Source organism: Ambystoma mexicanum, chromosome 5q (assembly GCF_040938575.1).
Source record: "Ambystoma mexicanum isolate Mex_15411 chromosome 5q, UKY_AmexF1_1, whole genome shotgun sequence".
Lineage (NCBI taxonomy): Eukaryota > Metazoa > Chordata > Amphibia > Caudata > Ambystomatidae > Ambystoma > Ambystoma mexicanum.
The window spans coordinates 1,220,885,969-1,220,913,857 of NC_090933.1; the positions used below are offsets into that span (position 1 = coordinate 1,220,885,969).

General features: G+C 46.9%; 1 protein-coding gene across 13 annotated transcripts in view; it reads left to right on the plus strand.

Moving 5' to 3' along the window:
* ADGRB1 (adhesion G protein-coupled receptor B1) overlaps nt 1-27,889 on the plus strand; it is a 698,686-nt gene that overhangs the window by 173,257 nt on the left and 497,540 nt on the right. For all 13 annotated transcript variants that reach the window (XM_069621727.1, XM_069621731.1, XM_069621729.1 and 10 more), the window contains exon 2: nt 1,672-2,585. In XM_069621727.1, coding sequence (XP_069477828.1) covers nt 1,841-2,585 — 745 coding nt within the window. In that variant the 5' untranslated portion in view covers nt 1,672-1,840. The remainder of the gene's footprint in view (nt 1-1,671; nt 2,586-27,889) is intronic.

A 27,889-nucleotide genomic window follows, 5' to 3' on the forward strand; every position in this document is an offset into this window, starting at 1 on the left:
AAGAAATAGGACCGGTCCCCCAAAAAAAAGTGGCCCACCCCTCGCCTCAAAAACGTGGCCCACCCCTCGCCTCACGATACTTGACCTCTGATGATATCACTGCAAGTGATGTAATTTGACCCCACACCAAAGTGACATCCCGGGAAGCGATGAAACACAACCTTTCACCCCTTGACAAAATAGGAAGTGGCATCAAATAGCATTGTTCCTAAGTAAACTACACTACGAAAAATATGGTTATGATTTCACTAAGGTGATATACATTTCATACAAGAATGGATCACCATACGTATCATTAATATCTGTGTGTATAGATCCATATTGTCAAAATACTGTGACTCCAAGCAGACGTCCAAGGCCACATGATAATATGGTAGTATATAGCACTTACCGTTAAGCTCTTTTTTATAGAACAAATATGCATACAATATTACCCAACCTGTGTTGGTACTTATATCGACCCAAGAAGGATGAAACGTTTTTGAAGAATAAAAAATGAAAAAATAAATTAGAAAAAAATTAATTTTTCCGATTTTTTTTTCTTTCAAATCTGCCCAAGCATGGCCTGAAACTGGCCCTTACTCCCCAGGGATGATTTCGGCTAGGCCAGGGGCCAATCCGACTTTGCTGCCACCACCCAGAGTGCGACAGAGGCCGTGCCTTTGTGGGGCCTCAGGCTCCATTAGGAGCCTATTCATGAAGACAAAAAAAGCACACACCTTCTTTTCCCGTGATGACCATCATCAAGGCAAAAGAAGGTGTGTACTTTTTCTTTTGTCTTCATAAATAGGCTTCTAATGGAGCCTGAGACCTCACAAAGGCCCGGCCCCTGTCGCACTAAGCATGTGCAGCAGGGGCCATGGATCAGGCAACTGCTTGTTAATGAAGCAACAGCCCGGCCCTTTGCTCATTTATCCTCTTTTGTTTTTTCTTTTCAAACTGTGGATGCGTGCACCCCCCCTGGGCATGAGGCTGCGGCCCACCAGAGGGGCGCGCCCCACAGTTTGAATACTGCGCCTAAGCCCTCCCCTCCAGGACCATACACCAATGAGTCCTAGAGGGGAGGGCTTAATCGCACATTTTCGCGATTATACCCGGCCGGAGAGAAGTGGTGCAGTATCGATGGAAAGGGCCATCGATGCTGCATCGCTTCTCTCTGGTGGGCGGGGGGAGGGGGTTCAGCCCCGACTTGTTTTTGCCGGGGGGGGGGGGCTCAGCCCCGACTTGATTTTGCCGGGGGGGGGCTCGGGCCCCGGAGCACCCCCGTACTCGGCACCCCTGGTGCAATCCACCAGCCAATGAAAGGGTTTTCGAAGTTGGGGCATTCTTAAGCACATTGTGTATCTGCGCTGAGCAAACTTGGCGACACATAGAAGACATGCTCTGCCTCTGTACATTTATGTAACTTTAGGGGAAACAGGATATTCTTTGGTTTTACAGAAACAAGGCGGCCTTTTCAGTTGCGTTGCCTCTGCTACTATTTCCTGGTGTGCTATTTATGCACAGCACTGAATACCATTTGAATGTTCCTCTTAATGTGGCATTGCTGCGTGTTGCTGCCTGTTGCTCACTTCTCATCTTATGGAAAAGCTTGTGTACTAGATGCGGAATGCTTTCACTGCGACTGCTGCAAGCCGAGGGCTAACTAACCTGTTCTCTTTTCTTTTCCAGGTTTCTCTTATGGCCACAAGGGGGCGCCCAAGCCCAACCGTACGACGGCAGCATTGAGCTCGCACTAAGCCTCAGAAGACGTCTCTTTTTCTCCAGCTGCACCTGTTATGTCCAAGATCTGGCCCCTGGCTGACAATTACTTTAATTTCCCAAGGACCAGAGACCTAGGATGAGGAGCGCTGGCCTTCCCCTGCACCTGCTTTTGATATCGCCGCTCTTCTTCCTGTGGACGGTGGCCACTTTTGACCTAGGACGGAACCCTTGCACCACTCTGGTCCAGGGCAAGTTCTATGGCTATTTCTCCTCGCTGGCTGTCTTCCCCTTGAACTCTTCGCGCTGCTCCCTGGTGGTCCAGAACCCTGACCCGCGGAAGTACACCCTGTACATGAAGGTCCTCAAAGCCGACGGCTTGTGCGACAAACAGCACATACGCACCTCTCAGTTTGATTCGTTCCTGGAGTCCACCCGCACTTACCTCGGCATGGAGAGCTTCGACGATGTCCTCCAGCTCTGCGACAGCTCGGTCAGGTACGCCTTCCTGCAGTCCAACAAGCAGTTCCTGCAGATGAAGCAGGCCCCGTTCCGCCGCGAGGGGCTGCGGCCTCGGGGCCGCCCGGCCAAGGCTCCGGAGCGGGACTTCTCGGTGGAGTACCTGGTGGTGGGGAACAGGAACCCGAGCAAGGCCGCCTGCCAGAAGCTCTGCGAGTGGCTGGACACCTGCCTGGCCAGCAGCAGCAGCTTCCACCCCTGCGGCATCATGCAGACCCTCTGCACCTGCACCAAGGTGGACCTCCTGGACCAGCCCAGCGAGATCTTCGGGTTGACCAAGAAGAAGGACGACTGCTTCAAGGATGGGATCTATTTGGAAAACTGTATGAGCAGCTCCAGGGACAGCAGCGTGTCTGAACTCCAAGGTAAGTGCCAGGCTCCCGCACATCTACCACGCGTGCCTAGAGGTGTGTATGCAAGCACACCTCGATACTGGCCAAGAGATGTATCAGTTCGTAGCATGAGTAGAGCTGTTGGCGACGACACACCGCAAACTGTGTCGACGGAGAACTCATTCATGGCTGTTCCCATCGTTGTGTTGTGGGCACAGGATTATCTCAAGCACTTGGCCAAATTACTGAACCCTCAACATTTCCAGTTAGAGTAGGTAGACGTGGAATATGTAAAGAACAGGAAAACAAGTTCTACGTGAGCATGGACCACACTAGGGATCAGGTGGGGTCAGTATGCTGAGAATAAGCTACGAAATGGGGGCGGCGGGGCGGATTTGCATGCTATCCAATCCCAGTTTTTACTGTAATGGAGGAATGAGCAATCTTTGAAGCCCTTTATGAAATATTGCTTTAGAGATACCAGCCTATCAGAGTGCTCCCAAATACAGGCCACCTTTGCGAAAGATTAATTCCTGAGGACCATCAACTCATGTTGGGAAGACGCAAGTTTGAAGCTTATCGCATGGAGCTTGCAAAATTAAAATCACTCAGTCTCATATCTCGCTTTTGAAACACAGTTGGACAAATCAATATTGTTTTTCAATCCATTCAAATTCTTTTTTCTAGTCACCAGATATCAGGAAGCTCTTTGGTCAGAGTGCCGAGAACAGAAAATAGTCACACCTGAACAGAGGAGGCATACCGTTTCCACAAAAAAGGGCACAGAACAGGGAAAAAAGATAGTAAGCACAAATACAGTATTCAAACAAAAGTCACACACTCTAGCTCAGAGAAATCACAGATCTATGTGTCAGCTCATTACAAGGGGACCAACAAACAATGTATTGTCCTAAAATCAATCTTTCATTTGGGACTTTTACTTCATAGGGTTTGAATTCTGGGGGCATTCGTCCTAAAACAGATGCCGCCTACACTTGTGTAATGCTGCCTGGTTTTCAGTTTACCTCATTCGTCTTTCAGGATTGTGATGTGGTGTTCAGCAAACTGGTGCAAAGTGGCCAAGAGATGTGAAATATAATGCTTCTCAAGCAAGACTGTGTGGTGAGAATCTACACAGCGTGCGGTCGCGCCACGGCACTTAGGCCCAGAAAGGGCAAACAGACAGTCTAGAAAAGGCAGACGTAGATAACTGAGCCACAGTGCAGAGAATGTCCACAGGAAGTGGCAGGTTAGGAAGATATCAGAAGGGATGGATATTATCCATCCTGGTCAATGGCTGGAAGATCAGCATGTGACTGGCTGTGCAAGCTGCCAATAGCGAAACAACCCTCAGGGGCTATTCCATAAGTAGAAAAAGGCAAGAAAGGAGGCATGAGCCTGTTCATAAACGTGTGCTTTAAGGCCAATTGTTAATAGCAGGCCCAACTGAAGATGTGTAGGGGTCCATTTCAACATGATGGTGGCCCCTCCCCCAATGCTTAGAGTGGAAAACAGTCTGAGGCAGCCTTGGGATGCATACATTATAATGGAGACAAACAAATCCAGCCGGGAGTTAATAGCTGCCAATTATCATATGGCAGCCAGCAGGGATCCCTAATACTAAATGCCCACTGAATAGCTATACATTCTTGTTTGTCGGCAAGTGGCTGATGTGGAGGAACCAGTGTTAAAAGGCAAGAACGTGATAACACTTCTGTATACGCGACGACGTGATAACACTTCTGTAAACCCAGAGAAAGTGTTTACTGAATGGGCTCCAGCAAACACAGCTTGTAAGGCGGGCACAAAAAGTGCACATTTAAAGCCCAGGAATGAAATACATATATTGCTGTGCTATAAGACTGTGACTGGCTACATAAGGGCAGTTGCCAAGGCTGAGGCCCCTTTCAACTGAAATATTTGAAAGGCCCGGACGCCATGCCTGGTAGTTATCAAAAAAAGGAAGAGTCATAGAGGAGGGTGAAATAATAAAAGTTGAAAAACACTTGTAAATCTCCCATTAATTCATCTTTACCCATGGAGGTTAATGTGTGTGGGGTAAGATGCAGCTTCTAGAAGGTGCATCAGAGTGGTGTGACCTTCTGGCCTATGAAGCAGAAGTGATCTTTGTGAGCAGGGTACAGACTACCATTTGACAAGCACATGGGCCGAGCTGGGAGCACCTGAGGTTGCATTGCAGGACTTAGGGTGAGAGCTAAAGGGGGAAACTAAGACTAGGAAAAAAGTGAATACTCTTTTGGGAAAGGGCACTATGCAGGGGGGATACACAGGACACCACAGGCACACGTTTACAGAGTGCGTCCATTGCCGAATGATCAGCCCTTGTGCTGGGAATTGGAATCCTTCTGGAGGGAACTGACTGCATGACTCATGACTTCTAAAGGGGGTGAACATTGGTAAAGAAAAAGCCTGGCAAATGTGGGAGGAGTCGCTAAATGGGTTGCCTTAACTGGGGCCTACCTGGGGGATGGACTTAGAAAAAGCCTGGCAAATGTGGGAGGAGTTGCTTAATGGGTTGCCTTAACTGGGGCCTACCTGGCAGATGGACTTAGAAAAAGCCTGGCAAATGTAGGAGGAGTTGCTTAATGGGTTGCCTTAACTGGGGCCTACCTGGGGGATGGACTTAGAAAAAGCCTGGCAAATGTAGGACGAGTTGCTTAATGGGTTGCCTTAACTGGGGCCTACCTGGGAGATGGACTTAGAAAAAGTCTGGCAAATGTGGGAGGAGTTGCTTAATGGTTTGCCTTAACTGGGGCCTACCTGGGGGATGGACTTAGAAAAAGCCTGGTAAAAATGGGAGGAGTTGCTTAATGGTTTGCCTTCATTGGGGCTAACCTGGGGGATGGACTTAGAGAAGGCCTGGCAAATGTGGGTGGAGTTGCTTAACGGGTTGCCTTCATTGGAGTCTACTTTGGGGATGGGCTTAGAAAGTGCCTGGTATAAGTGTCTGGAGTTGCTTAATGAGTTGCCTTCATTGGGGCTTACCTGGGGGATGGATTTAGAGAACGCCTGGCAAATGTGGGAGGTGGTGCGTAATGGGTTGGCTGCATTGGGACCTACCTGAGGGATTGATTTATATAAAGCCTAGGTTGCCTTCTTTGGGATCTTCTTTGGTTACTAAAAGTGAACATACTATGCTCCTTAGTTATAGCAGAAGACATCAAGGGAGAGAATCGCGGAGGCAGTCCCATGCACTCATGGTGCAGTTAGGGAGGTCAGATTGTGTGAGGCTCACAGGGATACATCTTCAAAGGGAGCACAGCTGCAGATCCACCAACAGATTTATCCTGACTGGGTCCCCTTTTCTTCCGTAACCAGCATTGCTGCCTGTAACCCCCAGTACCCTCTCTTCCCATGCCCCTCCAAGTGTATTCTCAATATTCTCATGATCTGATTGTATCCTTATCGTTGAACCGTGTGACTGCGTTCCCCGCCCAGCACCCCGTTGCTTCACAGCAATGTTCACACTATATAAAATCCAGCACGCATGCATATGCACTCATGGTCACACCTGCTCACACATGATTCCTAACCAGAGAAGCCAGCTCCGTGCCCTGTTTTACAATACCCGACATTGAGTTGTATCAAGTGAGGCACATGGGAGACACCACCAGGCTGACTCCTGGCCGCTCTCTTTGGCGTGGCAGCTGCACACATATAGTGGATACGGATAGCCATGGACTGATTCCACTTTGCCCCTGGACACTGGGTGGGAGTCACTACCCCCAACCACTGATCCACCTGCTTGTAGTTCCACACCAAGGAAACATTATGAATCTGATTGAAATATTCAGTGGAGTAACTTTGTTGACAATGTTGGGGGGGGGCATGATATCTAAATGAGAGGGGCCCCTGTAAAATGAGTGGGACAAAACGGTGTGCCACAAAAGTTTGGGGGGACAAACACCTTTGCCCCCCTCCCCCTTAAATTACACACATGACTTTGCGTGAGGAAATGCCAGACGTTACCGGAATCCCAACTATTCAGAAAGGGCCATATAGAGAATTCTTGCTCTTACTTCCATATACGAAGAGAATGTTTTGATTTGGGGCACTTGAGGCAAGGGGGGTCAGGCTGCAGAGGTGGCATCATTTCTGCACCTGGGCCTACAGCACAGTCGGAAAATTGACCTCAACAATTGACCACCAAGCCCCAAGCAATGACTGCACTTCTTAGTGGCTTGCCTCGTAAAGGATCTTCTTTGTAGTCATGTTTTCTGCGCACAGCAAGACTGTACCAAACTCTGGCCAAGCCCATCATTGGGTATGTGGGGTCGCCCCCATTAGATAATATAATCGTCCTTGAGGTCTGAGCAATCACACTGGTCCTTTCCCAAACATCTGAAACCTGGCTCTTCACCTAGCAAACTATGCAATCCTCCCACCAACACTTTCTGACCATATGAATATACAAATACCTACACTGTAACCTATACTGCAACAACCACCTAGATGAGTACGGGTTTAGTGTGCTCTACAAATGTCAAAATAAATACATAAGTAAATAAATAATAGGGATGTAAGTGACAAGGTCATCCCACCGAACCAATTAATAACAGGATTGAGGTCTTCTCTTCTGTGGATGGGTGTTTCTGTCGTGCACTAGTGAACTGATCACAGGCTCTACAGAGAAAGGTGTTAGGTTATTCCTCAGTTTCTGGGTCAGTGGTCGCGGAGTGGATCACATAGGTCAGTGCCTTGAGCATTTGCTAGACAGATCTGTCTGAAACATGAGAGTTAATGACTTCCTTCCATGCTGGTCCAACTCATCCATTCATCCTTGCAGGGCGAATATTAATGAGAACCATCCAGTGGCCAATCAATTAAGAGACAGTGAAACCCATGTAGTGGGATGTCTAAATGGTCAATGTCATAATCGGCATGGCTGGTCATTCTAGGGAGGAAATCAGAGACCTACTGACGTCAAATCCCTCCCATTCCTCATCTACATAGATTAAATAAAACATTTCCAAGACAGCCATATTAATTACCTATTATTCCAGGGTTTGAAATTGCCAGGAGCTGGGAGCTATTTAGCTCCGGTTATAGCCAAGAGGAGCCTGGTTGGTTTGAAACCAACAGCTACCCGGAGCTACCGTTCAGTCCTGGGGAAGTGGTGCCATAAACACCTAGCTATGCAATATTAACTGTATGTTTGGGGATGTATGTAAAGGACGATAAAGAACACACCTACGGGACATTTAGAGCATGTTGGATTACATGAATTGGACAAAAGGTTAGAGTTTGCAAAGCCGGTTTGCTGCACAGTCTGTACCAGCTCCCGGTTCCCCAGAGGTAGCTCCTGCCTAACTGGTTAAACCAGAAACCCAGGAGCTACATTTTGCTCGTGGTAAACCAATCCCAATTCCAATCCCTGTTATTCTATACCACCCCATCACAAAGCAGCCGCTATGAGGGTTTAAATACCTTGGCAGGGCTGGAACATATATTAAGACCCCAGCACTTTAAATGGGACAGCAGAGGAGCCCACTGGCCTGTGAGCCCACCTTGTCATTTAGTTATAGCCCGCTGGATTTTTTCAATTCTCCCGCAGGAAGGGTCCGTTATTCATGGAATATACAATTGGCCTGCAATCTCAGAGTCTTCTCTTCATGCTACACGCCGGTATAGTCTGATCACTTGGTCAACTGCCCGCGACATATTGGGGAACAGTCTTCTTTCTTTAATATTGCAAGTAAAACCTGCTCAGTTTTTTTTTTTTTTTTTTGCTGAGCTAATGACACAAAAACGTATACTATATGTTGGAGGCCGAAAAGCATTGGGACGAGAGATCCGGCATTCCGCACTCGCAGCCATTATTTTGGAACTGAGCTTACTTCTGTGCACCTGTAGTACATTATCGATCTAACTAGTCTTTACCCTAACCCATTGGGTCTTACAAGAATATCCACAGCATGGAAGAAGGCCTGAGGTCGTAACACATGTCGACTGTATTCGGCACATCAAATTGTTCATAAATTGAAATGTGTAATTGCGCAGTGTGGTTGTGTCAATTCTTGTAGTTCATTGTCTTTTGGATACCTTGGGCAAAGGTTCCTTCGGCACACAACCATCCGCAGCAGCTACACAACTGGCTATTCGGACCTGATAATTATTACTTGGCTATCTCCTCGATAAACGCTTAGGGTTTGAGTCTTTTTTCCCTGTTTGATTTTATACAAAAATGGTCATTGCTAATGATCATTAAGTATAATATTATACTACAGCGGTCTCTTTTAACATCATCCCTGCTTTGATGAAGTGCCATGGTTTTGAGCCTTGGAACGGGAGATTCAAGTAATTCACGGCCTCCCCTTTTGACCGACAGGTGTTTTAAGGTGTTGTATAAAATAGCCTTAAACCATTAGGTTTGCAAGCTTTTAAGTCTTGCAACTGGAGATGCAAGTTCTCTTTTGCCCCCAGTAATGACAGCACGCGACCTCTTGTAAAATGCCCCATGCCCTCATGAAGTCGCATGTTCCATTGTCTTGGAATTAGAACTGTAAACACTTCATTGCCACCTGTAATGACCAGCAGGCATTGTAATGACCTCTTCTGAAACAGCCCACGCGCTGGTGGCCGAAGCATTAAGTTTTGAGATGGGAGGCGTACTATCTTAATAGCAGTCCATGTTGACGAGCAAGCCCCACAAAGACCTTTGTAAAATGCCTCACGCACTGTGGGCGCTTCAAAGCCTTGCCATCTGTTGCAGCCAACTACTATTGTAATGACTTCTTTTAGTTAGTTGTCTTGGGAAGGGAACCATATGTTCATTATTTCCTCTCCTAATCACCAGGGAGTACAGCAAAGGCCTCCAGTGAAATACCCCACGCTCTGGTGGATGTTAGTGACTATGCGTCCATAATGACCTATTATGGACTACCCCATGCTCAGGTGGCCGAGCACTTCGTATCCTGGGAATTTCACGTTCTTTATTTCCTTCCCTAATGACCACCGTGTACTGCAAATGCCTCTTGTATGGCCCAGGCTCTGATCACCATCTATAAAGACGACCTGCTATTGTAATGGTCTCTTTCATAATATCCCATCATTTCGTGGCGCGAGGTGTTCGCGTCTTTGGTTCATAATCATACATTCCTGATTTCCTTCCCAAATGTCTACTATGTATTGGAAAGACCGTTTGTATGGTCAATGCTCTGCTAACCATGTGTAATGACCAGCTGCTATTGTAATGGCCTCCTTTTAACTACCCAATGCTCTGGTGGCGTGAGGACTTAGTGCCTTGAGGTGGGAATGCTGTATTCTTAATGTTCTTCCCTATTGACCACCATGTAGTGCACAGGCTTTTTGATTGTCCATGCTCTGCTCACTGTCTGTAATGACAACCTGCTTTTATAATGACCTATTACAGAAAACCCATGCTCTGGTGGCCTGAGGCTTAGTGCCTTGAGGTGGGAATGGTGCATTCTTAATTTCCTTCCCCAATTAGCACCTCGTACAGAAAAGGCATCATGTAATATGACCCATGACCTGCTCACCATCTGTGCCAACCAGATGCTATTGTAATGACTTATTTTACAATACCCCATGCTCTGGTGGCCTGGGGAGCTCAGATGTAAATCATTCATCCTTAATTCCCTTTCCTAATGACCCCCATGTACTGCAAAGGACTCTTGTATGGTCCATGCTCCGCTCACCATCTCTATCAGCAAGCTGCTTTTTTAAATGCCCCATGCTCTGGTGGCCCAGGGAGTTAGTGTCTTGAGATGGGAATTTCACATCCTTAATTCCCTTCCCTAATGACTCCCATCTACTGCAAAGGCCTTCTGTGATATGGCCCAAGCTCTGGTGTAGTGTGAGTGTCTGACTATCCATAATAACCAGCTATCTCTTAGCGACCTCTTTTAAATTTCCCTTTGCTCTGATGAAGTCACGTGCTTTTGAGCCTTGGGATGAGGATGGCAATGCCTTCTCTTATGTACTCTAGGAAGGCCTGCTCAATGGGCATCGAACTCCAAAACCTCTGATTGGCACTCTACAAATACTCTCATGATCACTGTGGCGTTTAAGGATTAGTAGTGAACGGCTTCTCACCTACAAGGTGATTCCCAGTGATGTCTGTGTGCTCCTGAACCTTTATCCTGGCCTTGATTAGAGTTGGATGTCTCTGCCCACAAGACCATGTTCCTTCTGAATGATATTGTAAGATATACCTCAGCAAATCATAAACGAAAAATTTCAATAAAAGAGATTGGACTTTGAGGCATAATTCATATTATCATCTCGTACAGGTGAGGGAGTCAATCATCTCATTCCAAATTTTGGCTTAAACTATTGATCTTCATATGATGTGTGGTGTAGGTCAAATGTTCATTGGTGTTGGAATCAGCACATTGTATTCCTGTTCCCATACATGGGGTGTAGGGTGGGCTGTGATTGGTTAGAATGCTTATCATTCCTGCCAATAAGAGAGGCCGAAGCATCCCGGACACCAGATTGGCAGGAACGCTGCCCATTCGGGAGAATCAGGCTAGTCTTCCAGTCACCTGATTTGGCTGACTCATCAATATACCGTGGACTTTGTTTGTACTCTCAGCTCTAGTGGACCTCTGTCCCTTCTATGAGGCAGAGGAGGCCAAACTGCAGATCCTGTATGGCAGTTGGAAGGACAAAGTGGTGGAATTTGATGCTCATTTCACCATTCTGATGCACAAAACCAATCAAACAATCACTCGACCAGTCAACCAAACAATATATCAATCAACAAGTCAATTATTCAAGCAGTGCAGTAATCACTCAAGCGATCAATCAATAGATATGTCAGTCAACAAAAAGGCCATAGACCCCTTCATCTCCCAACCCAAAACCCCCCTTTACCAACTTCATCAATAGCCTGAGTCACCTAATAATTCCTACCAAAAATCAGTCGCGCCCCGCCAGCCCGCGCTTACCTTTCAGAAATTCCTCAGACCCATCCTGAGAGTGAAGTTATGGCCCATTAGAGGCTCTGTTTGCTAAACTCAAGCATTGGTTTGGATAAACTGCAAACAGAGGGAATTGACATTTTTTTTTCTGGATCCTAAAAAAAAACTATGAAACACAATAAAGAATTGATGAACTTCCGTGATTTGTTGTGTGACCAATCAGTGGCTTTGCAGAGTTGTGTGCCAGACGTGGCGCTCTTCCTAGATGGTTGCCCTGCGGTACCTTTCAACCTCTGAAGTTCTAACTAGTTTTGCTCTCAAAACAGAATCCTCTGACAATCGTAGCCGATTGATTGTAAATTCTAATTCATTCGACAAGTGTACCGATGGCATGGTTGAGACACTTTACCAACAACGCTGGATTTCTAAGCTGTATCACGCATGTTCCGATCAGAAAAATCCTAATGCATCCATCTTCCGTGTACCATCTCACATGTGATAGTGGAGTCACCCTGCCTTGACCTCATCCACAGGGATGTGTTTTGTCATGATCCCACAGCTTGCCACAGGTGATTTCCTTGCTTCATTATTGGAGATTTCTGTTTCCCGGCAATTTGTAGCACGCATTAGGTCCAAGCACGATTAGCGACATGCCAACCGCTGAATTTATGGAATAAGAGGAGAGAACCAACTGGTATTTTCCACCACAGCTCTGCAGCACAAGACACAATTGCCACCAGCAAGTCGCGGTCATTAGAGAATTGGGCATGCAGTAACTGTAATTTGTAGTCCAGAAATAGATATCAAACAATCTCGCAGGCCTGTGTTTTTTTCCACTGATAGGGATCTAGAATGTCTTGTATTTTGGGAAACTGAAAAGGCATATGAACGGGTTCACCAAGTTCTAGCCTCAAGAACGAGGCTGCTTCCTTCAAATCGAATGGGATCTGCGGTTCACCCCGTGCAGGATTTAGTTTGCATGAGACTCACAAAATCGGACTGCACACGCATTCTTCTGTCTCCTGCTGGATGGAACACTACGTAGGTCTGTCCCAGATGCAACTTTGTTAAAAGCTAGGCCTTTACTACGCAGTCTAGCAGTGCTTCCAACAGTGCATCAGGGAGGATAGCTCAGTGGCAACCTGCTCGCCTTGGAAGCAAGACGACATGGAGCAACACAGGCCCGATCCCTGGGTCCGCGCTTAGAAACCTCTAGGTATTAAGCACATTATAAATAACCTATCATATCATCATATCATATCAGGGGTTGTGGGGGGCAGAGGAGCTGCTTGAGAAGGTTTCTTTCTTTAAAGATACCCAAAGGGATTTGGAAAGATCTAGCATACATATGTGGGAGTGGGCACCTCCAACATCACTGGCCAAAATGGCAACCTATATTGAATGCAGCCATCTTGATGGTGGCCATATTGAAGGTAGTCCAGATCAAGCGAATGCACTTGCAATAGGGTTGGCTCGTCAATCCACAATATGTTGAAGTCCAGTAAGGTTCTCAGCATACCCAAACAGTGTATAGGGAACATTTAAGTATTGGGGGGATAGCTCAGGGGCAACGTGATGGTCGTGGAAGCAAGGCAACGTGGAGCAACACAGGTTCGGTCCCTGGGTCCGCGCTTAGAAACCACTGGGTATTAAGTGTGTTATAAATAACCAATCATAATTATAATGCATTTCATTGAAGGTATTGGCTAATTGTTTGAGTTATTCTGAAAATCTGAATATACTTCACTGCTCATAGGTCGCCATGTCCTATCCCACTTTGGGCTACAAAGTTCTGGAGAAGTAGCACAAGGATGGGGGTCAGCCCCACTTAGTGCTCTACGTTCCAGAGCACCACCACAGAGAGAGGATTCCAGCCCCGCTCAGGGTGCTGAACACCAGAGGAGCAGCACAAGGAGGGGGGTATAGTCCCTCTCAGGGCACTGAACACCTGAGGAGGAGCACAAGTGGGGGATTCTAACCCCTCTTAAGGCACTGAATCCTTGAGGGGCAGCACAGGGCGGTGAGTAAAGCCCCACTCAGGGAACCAAATTCCTTAGGAGCAGCAAAGGAATAGGAGTTCGGCCCTACTCGGGGCACTGAATTTCTTAGGAGTAAGACAGGACGTGGAGTCTGGCCTCACACAGGCACCACAAGCCCGAGGAGCAACCCAGGGTCGGAGCCCAGCTCCACTCAGTGCACTGGACACATGAGTAGGAGCACAGGTAGGGGATTCCAACCCGACTCAAATCACCAAACGCCTACAGAGCAGCACATGGAGGAGTTCTGGGCTGTCACATACCACCAATCTAATTAGAAGCAGAGCAGGGAATCTATTCCAGCCCCTCTTATGACACCAATCTACTCAGAACCAGAGCATGATATAGATTCCAGAGTCTCTGGAACTTAGGTGCAGCACAGGAAGAGGATGCCAGCTCTGCCCAGGAAACCAAAATCCTGGGGAGTAGCACAGAAAGGGGAGTACATTCCGTCTTCCCCCAGCCCGACTGCACCGGTGTCCAGACTCACTCAGGGCACCAAGCTCATGAGTATCAGCCATGGAAGGGAAGTAAAAGCGTATTTAGGGCACTGAAATCATGAGGAGTGGCCCAGGGAGGATACGCATGCTCCCCTCGGGGAACTGACCTCCTGTGGAGCATCATAGGGAGGAGAAGGCATGAAATCGACCTGACTGGACTGGATGTCTGATGTCTGTGCAGGTTCTATCATAGCGTGCGTTGGTCTTCCCTCCCCTCTGATGTCTGTGCAGGTTCTATCATAGCGTGCGTTGTGCTTCCCTCCCCTCTGATGTCTGTGCAGGTTCTATCATAGCGTGCGTTGTGCTTCCCTCCCCTCTGATGTCTCTGCAGGTTCTATCATAGCGTGCGTTGTGCTTCCCTCCCCTCTGATGTCTGTGCAGGTTCTATCATAGCGTGCGTTGTGCTTCCCTCCCCTCTGATGTCTGTGCAGGTTCTATCATAGCGTGCGTTGTGCTTCCCTCCCCTCTGATGTCTGTGGTGGTTCTATCATAGCGTGCGTTGTGCTTCCCTCCCCTCTGATGTCTGTGCAGGTTCTATCATAGCGTGCGTTGTGCTTCCCTCCCCTCTGATGTCTGTGCAGGTTCTATCATATTCCAACCGCATCCTACAGTGGTCCCAACGACAGGTCAAAAAGTTGAGGGGGAAAATACAGTGGGTCAATTTTAAAGAGCGCAAAATATGTCAAGGTTTTGGCTTCTAAAGTGATGAAACGGTGAGAGGGGGTAATGATTGGCTGCATTGCTCGTTACTGCTCCACCAACACAGCTACTTGCGGATAAAGCCCCTCCACTCCCCACCCTACCTGAGACTGTGTGATCTGATCCCCACTTTTTCCTCCCCTGGTTACTTGTAGATCCATTGCTGACGATTGCCCCGCCTTCCCCACTGTTAGATCCCTGCTGCCTTGCTTAGCTGCTTCCCCACCTCGTTCTTTCCCCCTATGATTGTGAAGAGCTCTGTTGCTTCCTGAAACTAATAATCATTAATTATAATTGTTTTTTTATGATGCGCTTAATGCCAAAGAGGTTTCTAAGCATGACCCAGGATTCGAACCTGTGTTGCTCTGAGTCGTCTTGTTTCCAAGCGTGTTTCCACTGAGCTATACTACCCATGCAAACTAGGTCTGCTCTTAATAAATACTCTACTAATAGTAATGAAACACTGGGTAGATGTTACCAGTCATCTTTTTGAGAATGAAATGAGTAGTAGGGTGTGCATTTTGCACCGGGCCGATTTGCACCGGGCCGATGTAGTAATTCATTTATTACTGTTTTGACTTTGAGTGGTCAAGTCCTAAAAAGTGAGGGGCCTCATTAACATGTTAATTGAATGGTACGTCACCAGAAGTTAGCATCTCAAGGTGAGCTCTGAAAAAAGTGGGGGTCTCCGTCTACCTGCGTGTACCCTCGACTTTAGCCCTGGATATTACGAGGATGATATTAAGGGAAACTCAATTTTCTTCCATGGTTTTATCTGCACCCGCGTAAAAAGGTTGCGTTGCCCGCAGACCGCGTATTCCAATGATAGACACTGCTACAGCATGCGGTGGAGGCCGGGAACCGCGGCAGCGGGGTTGCTGTAGATCATGGCGATGGCGGTGGAAGAGGACTCCCAAAATCAAATTGTCTGCACCATTGTCAGTTTAACAGCTCGTTATCCACAATAAAAAATATCATTTTTCTCCTGGAAGTGCCGCTGTCATCTGCGGCCAGCCCGCGCTGCTCCCGTTAGCCGCCCAGGCCGAGTGTGGTAGGCAGCTCTCGGCCGATAAAAGCGGCTGTCATTCAGCATTTTGGACGAAAGTGCCTCATAAACTGCCAATAAATAAGCACAAATGAATTCGATGAGGCTTGGAGAACGACCACTAGCTGGCCTCGAAATCAAGCACCTTTTATCATCTGGCACCCGCGCTGCCAGGCAACAGATCCGGCGACTGCCGGATAACCTTGTTCTGACTTCATGGGCCAATAAGGGGACTTGTACATTGCAACAATACGAACTGAATCACCTCTGGGGCAGGTGCTCTCAGGCTGACCATGCACTTTTTGTTATATTGCACTTAATAGTGGTGCTTAATCTGCATCCAGGCATTCCCATTTTCACCAGATCAGAACGCTGAAAGCAGAGAGATAAAGTGATTTGCCCAGGATTACACCATTTTGGTGAAAGTGAAGAAGCTGGGATTTATGAACCATATATTCTGCTTTCATGTTAGACATAGTGGATGGATACCACAGTCACACGGATGACACATTACAAATCAAACTTCACTAATATAATTTGTGTCAGGTGTAGGTTAGGACTCAGCGTATAGTAAGATTCAGGACCCGATTCTGATGTTGGCACAGTGGGCGTGCTAAATAGCAGGAATCACTGCGCCCAATCTGGATGCCAAGGCTCCACAAGTATTTTCAAGTGGGCCTGGGCCTCCTCGTAGTGCACGGCAGTGCACCGCCTTCATTGCGCCTGTTTTTGGGTACAACGGGCGCAATCAAACCATCTCAGCAGCACTTTCCTTACATAACAACATAATCGTTATTTACCGAAAGTGCTGCTCAGAACACAAGCACTTTCCTTAAATAATGGCAAATTCGTTATTTAACGAAAGTGCTGCATGAAATGCATGGAATGGGACATATCTCTGTGCTGTATTTGTGCAGCACTTTTTTTTTTAAGTTTCAGATAGTGCTAGTATGCAGGTGAGAGACAGAGTTCAAAGCAACCAGTGTACCCAGTAAATTATAATTGATATCTTATCAATTTCAGTGGTGATTACATGCAAACAGACACTTTTACCATTTTTGGATAGTCTTACCCACCCATTATGACTGTGATCTATACTCTCAATAATAATGACATCACATTTTGGGATTGTGCTTCCTGACACACAGTCCCACCACTTCTCAAATCTTTGATTATAATTACACAGTTTAATGGAATGTTGTGTATCGACTGTGGACAAATGAAGGGCCGCGTCTGCCTTGCGGGATTTGAACTTTCAAAGTGCAGGGTGGACTCATGCTATACTATGTTATGTTGATTTGTACCGCGCACCGCTACCACCCAGGGGCAGTCTCCGGGCGGTCGTGTCCGAGTCGAACGCTTAACTCGCGCAGTCCTCGGGCGGTCATGTCCGAGTCGAACGCTTTACTCGTGAGCCACCGTCCGGGACAATAAAGAAGTGTGTTATTTTCAGCATCTGCTAAAACAGCTCAGTGCGCTGAGTGCCTGTGACAGTCATCTTTCTGTGAAGTACAGGTACCATGCTTGGGTCCTTCCACGGCAAAATCAGCATTTCGTCTTTCTGACCTCAATAACATGATTACTGTCGACGTGGACGACAACCAAACTCACAATGAAATAGTATGACACAATTGCTTGGGAGGTATGGCCTGTATCCATTGCCACCTTCACTTTGCTGCTCTATGTTGCAACCAAACAGTCGAATCACCTTTGTTTGCAAGGCAGCGGTGTGTGATTGGTAGAACCTTAAATTTGATGCAATCTCTGATAGGCAGCACTGTAAATGTGTAGGCTGACATCCTACAGTTTCCCAAAATCAGGGCAGGGTTTCGGACCTTTGACCATAAGGTGAGGTCTTCTCCGATCAATGTTCGAATTAGCGGGGAAGACTTACCAGATGCCAGGCCCAAGACAAATTGCAGCAATGCCGTCAGCGGTGTCTAACGCAGCAGAGACTTGCAACCTGAATGGGCTAATTCCACTTTCTGGTTCAAGTTGCGAACCTGTTTTACTCCACATCATTGCTTCACCCCAAAAGTCCAAATCTGCACAAGTATTTGTAGGCAGGTTTTGACTCCGCTCATTCTGGATGTGGCAGATGGCACGCAATGCTGTAGGGATTCACTGTATCCCGAACCGGGGAACGTCAGCACTGGCATGTCCAGACTCTTTTGACTGGGGTGGCCCAAATGGGGCACTGACTTATGCAAGGGTGGCATGAAGTGTGAGCGCACACACACATAATGATCATAGTTTAGGATAACGGCTGGCACCTAGGGTGGACAATCAGATTCCGTGGGTGCCACCCAACCCACTCCCTGGACACGCCACTGCGCGTCAGGGAATGCACGGGTCTCGGAATCTTTCCTGCAAGAGACCCACCCTCTTGTATGGCCGATACAGTAAACAAAATTGGTTCAAAGCTCAAGTACATCAATTCTAGTTCTCAGCCATGCAACGAACACTGCCAGACCCAATGTGGCCTATCAAACACCCTGCAGTTGCACAGTGAATGAATGGCCTTCGTGCACCTAGAAGACTTGTGGAAAGGCAGAGGCACTACAGTTGCTGTTCAAGACCTCAAAGGAGGCGTGATACAAGTAGATTATCTCATTAACTGATCATTAGCTGAGCCTTTGTGATCCCCTTGAGTAGTTCAGCTGTCACAATCATGTCAAAATGGACAATTGTATTTAACATGTTTTATGTGCAGCGCTTTGGGAGATCACTATATCAGCAACATATGATCATCGTATCATATTATTGAAGTACATTATGCAAGAGGAAACGAGTGTCTTGGGGCTCCTGTCCACCACTGAAAACCCAATTCTGTGGTTTTTGGAGGTGGAAATCACAGGGATTCCACTTATTCGATCAGTTCTGATAACTTCACTGCTCTTGTCTGGATGAAATGCTGAGCTGGTCAGTGGGCATATTATCAACCTGCTATGCTTGAGGTACAAATGTACAGCATACGCGTCAACTTCCCTTCGGCTCTTCCTAATTATTCATGATAATTACAGTATTGATGTATATGGTGCATAATAAAATGCTTTACCAACCTCCCAAAGATGAAAGGCTGAGACTACCTTACCAGTTCTCCACAAATGGTGCTGTAATGGGCACTCAAGAGGCAGCAAGATAGCTTAGTTTCTTACTTGCCAGCCGGAGCTCCATGGGCTCCCAAGAATTGGGTTAAAATTGACCTTGTCTCACGCAGAACAGCATCATGAATTTTCGGTCAATACAAGGCTCGCCGCCAAGTTTCGACACTGTGAGAAGCAGGTTGTTTCGAGAAAGTGATGCTATTGTTCTGTGGGGGTTTGGCAAGGCCGTGTGAGGGGAAAGCGTGCTTTTCACCTGTTATGTGCTCTGCAGGCAGTGATCGCCATTGGATGATCGCTGCATCGCTTAGCTAAAGGGATGCCTGGCAAGGAGCAGCAGCACCATTAAGGCTCAAAGCTTAAGGCCGCTGGAAGCTAAGGTCTTTTTTTCCTAACGCCTGAAGCTCGTGCGAATGATCGGGAGCTTCAGGCTTTAGAAAAAAAGCCCTCGGCTTCTTGCGGTTTCACCTTTTCTTCCATAATGGTCATGCCAGCTCCCGGGCATCTCTTTCTTGGTTAAAGGGATGCCTCACAGGTGCCAGCGCCACAATTATGGAGAACAGGCCTTTTATTCTAAAGCCTGAAGCTCTTGCACATAAGCAAGAGCTTCAGGCTTTAGAAAAAAAGCCTTGTTCTCTAGCGGCCGGGGCTGCCAGGGGACAATAAGGAGCCCCAGCAGGGCCCTGTCTCAGAATCATATTTCTGAGCCTGCCAGGGCTCCGCCCCAGCTAGGCCCGGCCCACTTAAAGCCCTGCCTGCAAGTTATTTCATGATAATTGAGCTAATGTGGTCAGAACAGGAGAATGATGGATGCACTGATGGAATATTTGTGTATGCCGCCTTTTGATTGGCCGCTACTCATAGGTACATTGTCATTACTTCTATTTATTTGTGATCAATTAATGACCACAAAGAGGATACTGCATGTGCAATTTTTCTGCATATGTGGGATGCACAGGACTTCCAACACCAGCCACTATGACCACCCCATTGCATCAATCTACCTCATCGTCAATACCGCATAATATTGTCATCTGTTCGGCCTGAGGACCTTGCTTAAGACCGCTAAAAGCATACGACATTCCCCATCACATTACGGCCACTGCTTTTCCCTACTGTTTCACTAATGCCATAAACCTAGCCCCAGGTCACAAGGTTACACGTGGGTGTACGGAGCCCCCACTTTTTTCAGGAGTCCCCTCACTTTTTTCAGAGGGCACCTTGATATGCTAATTTCTGGTGTTGCTGCATTCAACCCCTGCCTAGCTCACGGCACGCACCAAAAAAGCCGAATAGTCACTCAGAACCAGGACAGCACACTCAGAAATCAGCGGTACTCATCCATATACCATGGCACACAGACCTAGATAGATGATACGTCACAACGCCCAAAACCGGAGGGTCTGAGCTCAGAAGTACATGGACCTCTCTTTGATGAAACACCCCTCTGTGATTGTCATCAAGTGCTCTCAGTGCTACTGGCTAGGGCGGTGGTCTTCAAATTGGGGGATGGCCCCCTGGGGGGTTTGAATGATGCCCAGGGACGGGGCACGCGGCTCTTCAAAAATGGATTACAGTGACTGCTTAAAATTGAAAATACAGGAGATATGGTATCTGTCGAGGCCAGCAACAATATTTTTACTCAATGGGTTGGCGGCGGGTGGGGGCTATTGGCAGCAATAGTTATACTCAAGTGGGGCCTCAGCATAACACGTTTTAAGACCACTGGGTTAGGGGATGTGACAGTCTGAGCTGAGGGCCCGGTTCTATTTCTGCTGTCGAGCAAGAAAAGATTTATATATGTTTTTAAATCCTTTGATCAACATGTTACCGAATTAATTGGCCCTAAATTGTTGATCAAGCATTCATTGGATGAGCTATGGCATTGATACAAGAAAAAATAAATAATAATACTTGACATCACATAACAGAAAAGATGGCGCAAAATAAAGATGCGGCAGGTTGCGCAACAAAGAAATGCATGTTTAAGCTATTTTTTATCGTTAGTGCCCCAATCTCTACTCGGAGCTGTTAACTTGGGTCCCAGCCAATTAACCTCCAATACTCCCTTCTCCCCAAGGGTACTTGCGCTACTAGCACGCAGGAACTTTTGCCCTTTAAAGAGACATGGCTTTGATGTGCGAGAGCTGAAAATGAAAGTCAGAGATTACATACCACATCATTCAAAGATGGCTGCCATAAAAAAGAGTGGAACGCTAGAGTCAAGTCATCTTTCACTGCCGAGCAAATCATTCTAAAAAACGGAATCTGCACTGAAACTCAAGCAGAGAGGAGGAACAGAGGAAGGCGAGGAGCCGTTATAGCTTGCTCTAGCCAAGGAAGCAGAGGGTTCTTAAGATAATTAGCAAAGCACTAGTCCCTTCCTCCATTGCAGCCAGGAAATGGAGTGGGAAGGCCTCAGTCCCCTGTCTTGGGTGGAATGCAGGCTTGAGCGGAACTCATTGAGGTAAATGTAGGTATTTGCATTCCTCTCAACCTTATATGGACCCAGGGCTGGTGAAAGCAGATGTTTTTTTTTCGGGGGCCTATTGAATTATATGGGCGGGTAAGTGGCTTGGCACTGTTGCAGGCGTTTGAACTATTTCCAATGTGGATGACAGCCGCTCAAAGCGTGTGAGTTAAGAGCTATGCCTTTGGCCAGGGTCAAACAATTTGATCACAAGAAGATCCAAGGATTAGTACTCGTAAATTACCACCCAATAGTTTTGCCACTGGCACCCCCCCATCTCCTGCGTTTATTGTGTATACGTTTTTGTTAATTGTGTAGTCTGGTGTCCGAGTCTGTGACTGGTTTTTAGGTGATGGTTTGTGGCTGTCTTTCATACCGCCTGGTGAAGCTGGGAAACACTCCATACTTTGACACCTGTCTCTGACGAATGCACTCAGCCAATCATACTTCACATAAATTATTCTATGGGCCATTGCATGCTGATAGGGAGGGTGTGGGTTTAAATAGTTGGGTGTGTGCCTGTGCGGGATTTTGCGATTTGAGACAACGTTTCTGAAAAAGATGCTTCCCTACACATCCAGAGGTGATGTGTAGGGAGAATTGGGGGCTGCTAAAGTCATGGTTGCAGCCTCTTATACATGTTTAAATCAGCAGGTTGACCACAATTAGGAAACAATTGGCTTAGCAAGTGTGGTGGAGTGTGTTGACCACAGCACACATAGCCCAATACATCACTGATGCAGGATCCTTCTTGACCACACACTGCACTGCTTTGCACAGTGCAACACACCTCACTCAGTTACTCATTAAATGCATCGCTCATTGTTGGGGCACGCAATTTCGCCTTGGCAGGCAGCAATTCATGTGTAGACCCCTGAAAGGCTGCCGTACAAGATGGCTCTGGTTGCAATCCTTTTGATTCCTGAAATGATCCCATTGGATCTCGTTGGATCCCACCAAGCGCCCCCCTCCCGCGCTGTCAAAACATGCCCGCATTCAAGCTTGACATTGACGCGCAAGATCAATTCCCTAACCAGAACCAGGAAACCAGGCTGAAATACAGGCCACATGCACGGTATTGATTGACACAATTGATCTCCTTAATGCACAATTCATGTGGGATATTCATGTGTAATGATTGTGCATCCGAGGCTCATACCAGGCAGTCACCTTCAGTTTCACGGTGCGCTAACCTGCTAATGGAATCTTCACCACCCTGTATGTTATGAATCCATATTCAGAAATGTGGGGCGGAGGAAGAAGCGTGTGGTCTCCTCACGCAGTTTCTGTGCACTGCACGTGGTGGACATGAGTGATAAAGCATTGGGCTGTCACATGCTTAGGCTTACATCGGCGCATAGGATTCTATGCAGCAGAAGGCTCACCATTGATCTCAGTCGCCTTTACATTAAGTCTGTCCATTGCCCAGGTGTTCCTTTAGCTGGCCCCGGTTTCAGATGTGCTTCACGACACCCCGTAGCTCTGCATAATTATACACTATAGCAGTATAGTTGCAAGTAAGCATCCAGGGGCTGCTCTCTACACTGTGCATTTCATTTCATAGGATGTTTAGATTCTTATGAACGGTAGCCTTCTAAATTGTGTATCATATCCATTTACGTATATATCCTGTTGTGTATGCTGCTGTATTTCAGTAATTCACCTATTGCTGTATTTGATATGTCAAGGCAGTTGCTGTATCTTTTCTAGTTGTCTGTCTTTGTGTCTGCTCGGGGGCCTCGTGGTGGTGAGACCCAAAGGCCAAGAATATATGATATGATAGGATATGATATGATAGGTTATTTATAACGTGCTTAATACCCAGAGGTTTCTAAGCGCGGACCCGGGGATCGAAACTGTGTTGCTCCGTATCGTCTTGCTTCCAAGGCGAGCACGTTGCCTCTGAGCTATCCTCCCGAGACAATATGCCTGAAATAGCTATTCTTGTCCAGTCACTAAGCCTCTTTTTAAGGTGAAAGCTCATCTATTTGCCCATCCATTAATCTGCCCATCCATCCATCCAAACATCCATACATACACCCAAATAACCCAGCCACCCATCCGTCCGTCCGTCCGTCCGTCCGTCCGTCCGTCCATCCATCCATCCATCCATCCATCCATCCATCCATCCATCCATCCATCCATCCATCCCACCCATCCATGCATCCATCCATGCAGCCATCCAGCCATCCACACACCCATCCAACCAACCCACCGACCTATCCATCCACCCACCCACTCACCCAACCCACCCACCCCATCCACCCAACCAACCCATCCACCCAACCCAACCACCCACCCATCCACCTACCCATCCACCTATCCAATCACTCATCTAACCATCCATCCACCCAATCAATCCATCCATCCATCCATCCATCCATCCATCCATCCATCCATCCATCCATCCATCCATCCATCCATCCATCCATCCATCCATCCATCCATCCATCCACACAACCTACCCACCTATTCAATCATCCTTCCACACATTCATTAAGCTATCCATCCAACCAGTCATCCATCCAGTTTAACCAGCTGATTCATTACCCCATTCAGACACCCAAAGATCCTAATTTATAAATCCATTAGTGTAACACATGGTGGATGCTGCTTGGAACAAACACAGTCTTTGAAATGTAGACGTCCAAGACAGAAGCTGACTTGCCCATGTCATAATGGTCATGTGTATGCCAAATGCACTGTGGTGCTTCCTAGACCTGGCCATCCAGGGTAGAAGGTGTCAGGTAGGTATTTCTACATCAGTTATCACAGAAAGGGCAACATGTTTGGTACATGTTTTATTCCTAAAACTAAATAATTGATGTCTTAAAGAGGATTTGCATAAAGAAATAAGCAATAGCGTTATCCAGGGGATATTAGAAGAGTTGATTGATAGCAAGTCCATGCAGAAAAACCCTGACCATAACCTCGAATGGACAGAAGGGGGTGGACAAACACTGATAGCTCTCTAATACTCCCCTTATATGCAAACCCCTTCTTCAGTCATTTCATCTGACAATGAAATGCCAAAGATTTGCAAAATTGTCATCCTTTTCTGATTACCATTTTAAAAAATGTTTTCCATTCTGCTAGTCTAGCTCACCACTGATTGTTACAGCTGATGCCTGGATCTCTGTGGACCAATCTTGGTGAGTTTATAGTGATTCATGGAAGAGCATCTTTAAGCCTTAGTGGACTGTCCACGCTACCAAATTGCATCTTTCTTACTCAGCCCCATTCTGCATTTTGTTGACATATTAGTAACGTTTATAAATGCACACCCTGTGCTACATCTTAGTGGCTTGACACACACAGGCTCCTTTTATAGAGAGTGCACATTGAAAGCAGGGCACGACCAACCTTTGCATTTGCATGCTGTTCGGTCCTCGGCATGCAGTATTAAACATTCGTTAAGTGGGGGAAATGAGGCAGAATAAAATAGGGTGTATTTCTATATACGCTTCCATTTGGTTTCTTCTCCATCTTGTGAATAAATAAAGACCTTTACTTTACTTTACTTTTATTATCTATAATGTGCAGACCATGGACCCTTAGGCTTCAGGGCGCAACACACAAACGGGAGGAAAAAAAGGAAACAAAACACAGCGGACAAATAGAAAAGAGGCATCATAACCAGTGACAGGTTTTCAGAATTTGATAACCAAACTTCACGAAAACAGGGTTGTTTTCAATTTCTTCCTGAACATTTCTGTGGACTTTATGCCCCCCAAGTTCCACCTGCAAATGACACTTTGGACCTGGCATTCATTAATGTATCCCGAAGCGATCCACCTGTTTTTAAGCGGGTTCTAAAGCCAGGCAGGTTCCCCAGGAATTCATGCATTTTACATCAGAATGAACATCTAATGCAGTGGTGAAATGACGCGCGCTGACCAGACTGAGCAGGTCAGCACGGCAGAGGTCTAGTCTCCACCCAGGGCCCCTCCCCCATCGTGTTACTGCTGCAAAGGGAAATAGAGGGGTGAAAGCATCACTTATAGCATGTAAATGTCCATATGTCCAACCATATCACTTATATGTCCCGCTCCCGCCTATTCAAAACGAGGCAGTTTGATTCCGGCAATTATTTTAATTACCTGATACTCCATGCTTAATTCGTTAAAAAAAATGAAGTGCCGGGGTGCAAGTATTTTGTAACACGCCCATGACACGTCAGGTTGAGCAGTTCCCCGCCCACTGTTTCCAACACCCACGGCTGCTCCCCATGCTGTCGACATGTATGGGGTTAAAGCGACAACTCCCACGGCTTATTGTGGTTGACGGATGTGCTCAGTCACTACGGCAGATGACAAATATGATAGGTTATTTATAACACCCTTAATACCCAGAGGTTTCTGAGCACGGACCCGGGGAATCGAACCTGTGTTGCTCCGTGTCGTCTTGCTTTCAAGGCGAGCATGTTGCCTCTGAGCTGTGCTCCTAGCAACATACACTTAAAATAACATACTCAGTGTGTCTTGACATGAGACACATGTTTAAGTGTCTCTTTAAACACAATCATCGTTTACATGTTGCTCTGATTCGATAGGTGTTTATTATGTGACTGGCAGTTACAATAATAAAGTTGTCGAATCACCACATCATAATCAAGCTGAGTCTGAGACAATAAGTGCGGGGACTCAGAAATAAGTGCCAGGGCTCAGCCCTGGCAAATACCCCCACACATTAAGCACTGCAGATACTGCCTTTTAAAAATGGTTGAACCTGGCACATTCAGTGCCCGTGAACACATTGGCTCCATACCTCCCTAAAGCCATGACCACATACTGTAGATGTGCCTTGAACGGCACAGCCCATGCTGAGCCACTCCTGATCTTCTCCAATGGGAATTGGCTGGATGGATCCAGGTTTGCTCCATGACGCTGTTTTGACTAACTCATGTTATAATGTAACCAAAGCTACATCCATCCCTTCTTCTCCTGACCCACGATTCACTCTTGGACACTTTCCCCGCAAGAGGCCATTTTGCCAGTTCCGAATTCGCAGACCGTTTGGTGTTGTGGGTGCTTTGCATGAAAGGATTCAACATCATCGTATCACGGTGTGCCACTTGGTTTGAGCTGGCGTGGTATTCAGCTGTATCGTGCACATGCTCCCGAGGGCTTTGAGGCATGGCCACACAAGGAGGGTGACCAGGGTGGCAGCGCCTGAGGATATCAGCATGGAAGAGGGACTAGGCTTGTTTTGCCACCTTGCAGAAGACTAGGTGCTTGCTCTTGCCTCCGATTCAGTGGGAGTTTGATTTTGGGCTGGGGTGGGCATATGGTGCTACTTAATTAAGGGTCCTGAGGAAGAGCAGGGAGAGCCAAATCAGTTGAATGAGCCATCTGATAGGATCCCTTTAACGCCATTTTGGCTTAATTGGATAGTGTAGTGGTTATGGGGATACAATTATCTTGTGTTTTTATATAGTGCTTCATAATTGATTCCTGCCACTTGTAGGCACTGCAATAATAGGCATTTTTATTAACCAGATTTATTATTTGTGAAATTAAATGAAATGCTATTTTATTTATATCGCGTTCAGCTCACAAGTGTTTCAGAGCACGACCATGGAAAGGGAGGGGAACAGGGGAGAACAAAAACAGCGATCTTACTAGGCCCAGTGACATTGAACACGCACAAGAGGATGGGAGAGGGGGAGGGGAAAATGCATGGAAGGGGGGAGAGGTAGAAAGTGTGGAACAAAGGATAGAACAGAATAAATAAATAAGTAAACAGATAAATAAATAATGGTGGTAGTGCAGCCAGCAAGTGGCAAGTGCTAGGTTAAGCAGATAGGGTATATCTGATAAGTGCAGATACAGACCCCAGTGCAGGGGGTAGCCCGGAGGCAATGCAGGAGAGTGGCAGGGTGAGCAGGCACCTGGGCCCAAAGGACAGAGGGTGGCCAGGTGCATGATGCCGACAGAGAAAACAGATCAGCAGGGGAGAAGAGGGGCAAAGGCAGAGGCGAAGCGGAAGGCCTTGAGGTGCTTCCGGAACCAGAGATGGTTCTCCTCAAGTTTCAAGGTGGCAGAGAGGCTGTTCCAAAGGGAGGCTCCAGGCGAAGACAGATCTACCCTCAGCATTTTGCATTTATTTATTTATTTTTCCATTTGTGAAGCGCCCAAGCCCAGGGGCATCAAGCTGGGTATTATTAATCAGTTTAATGGTACTCCATTTTTCAACTTTGGAAGGATGAAGAACTGAGTCGGTCCTGCTAGGATTTGATGTTGGCAAATACAGGGTGTTCTCAGGACTGAGGTGAGCACTTAACTTGTTGGGCTATTTGCGTCACAGCAGTGATTAGAGCTAGTGCGCAAGTAAGCGGCGAGATATTGCAAATCGTGTCACAGGAGTGGAGATGGCTTTTATTGCACAGTGACTAGAAAGCTCATGGTGTTGACGGATATTTCATGGTTGTCTCTCTTACTTAATCATTGCAGTGCTTGTATTTAGGACACTGCATTTGTGCTGCAGGTGCAATGCAGCATAACGACATCCAACTTCTCATCATACACCATTTCTTTCACCTAAGGAGGATGCTGTTTTAGTAGATAGGACTAAAAGC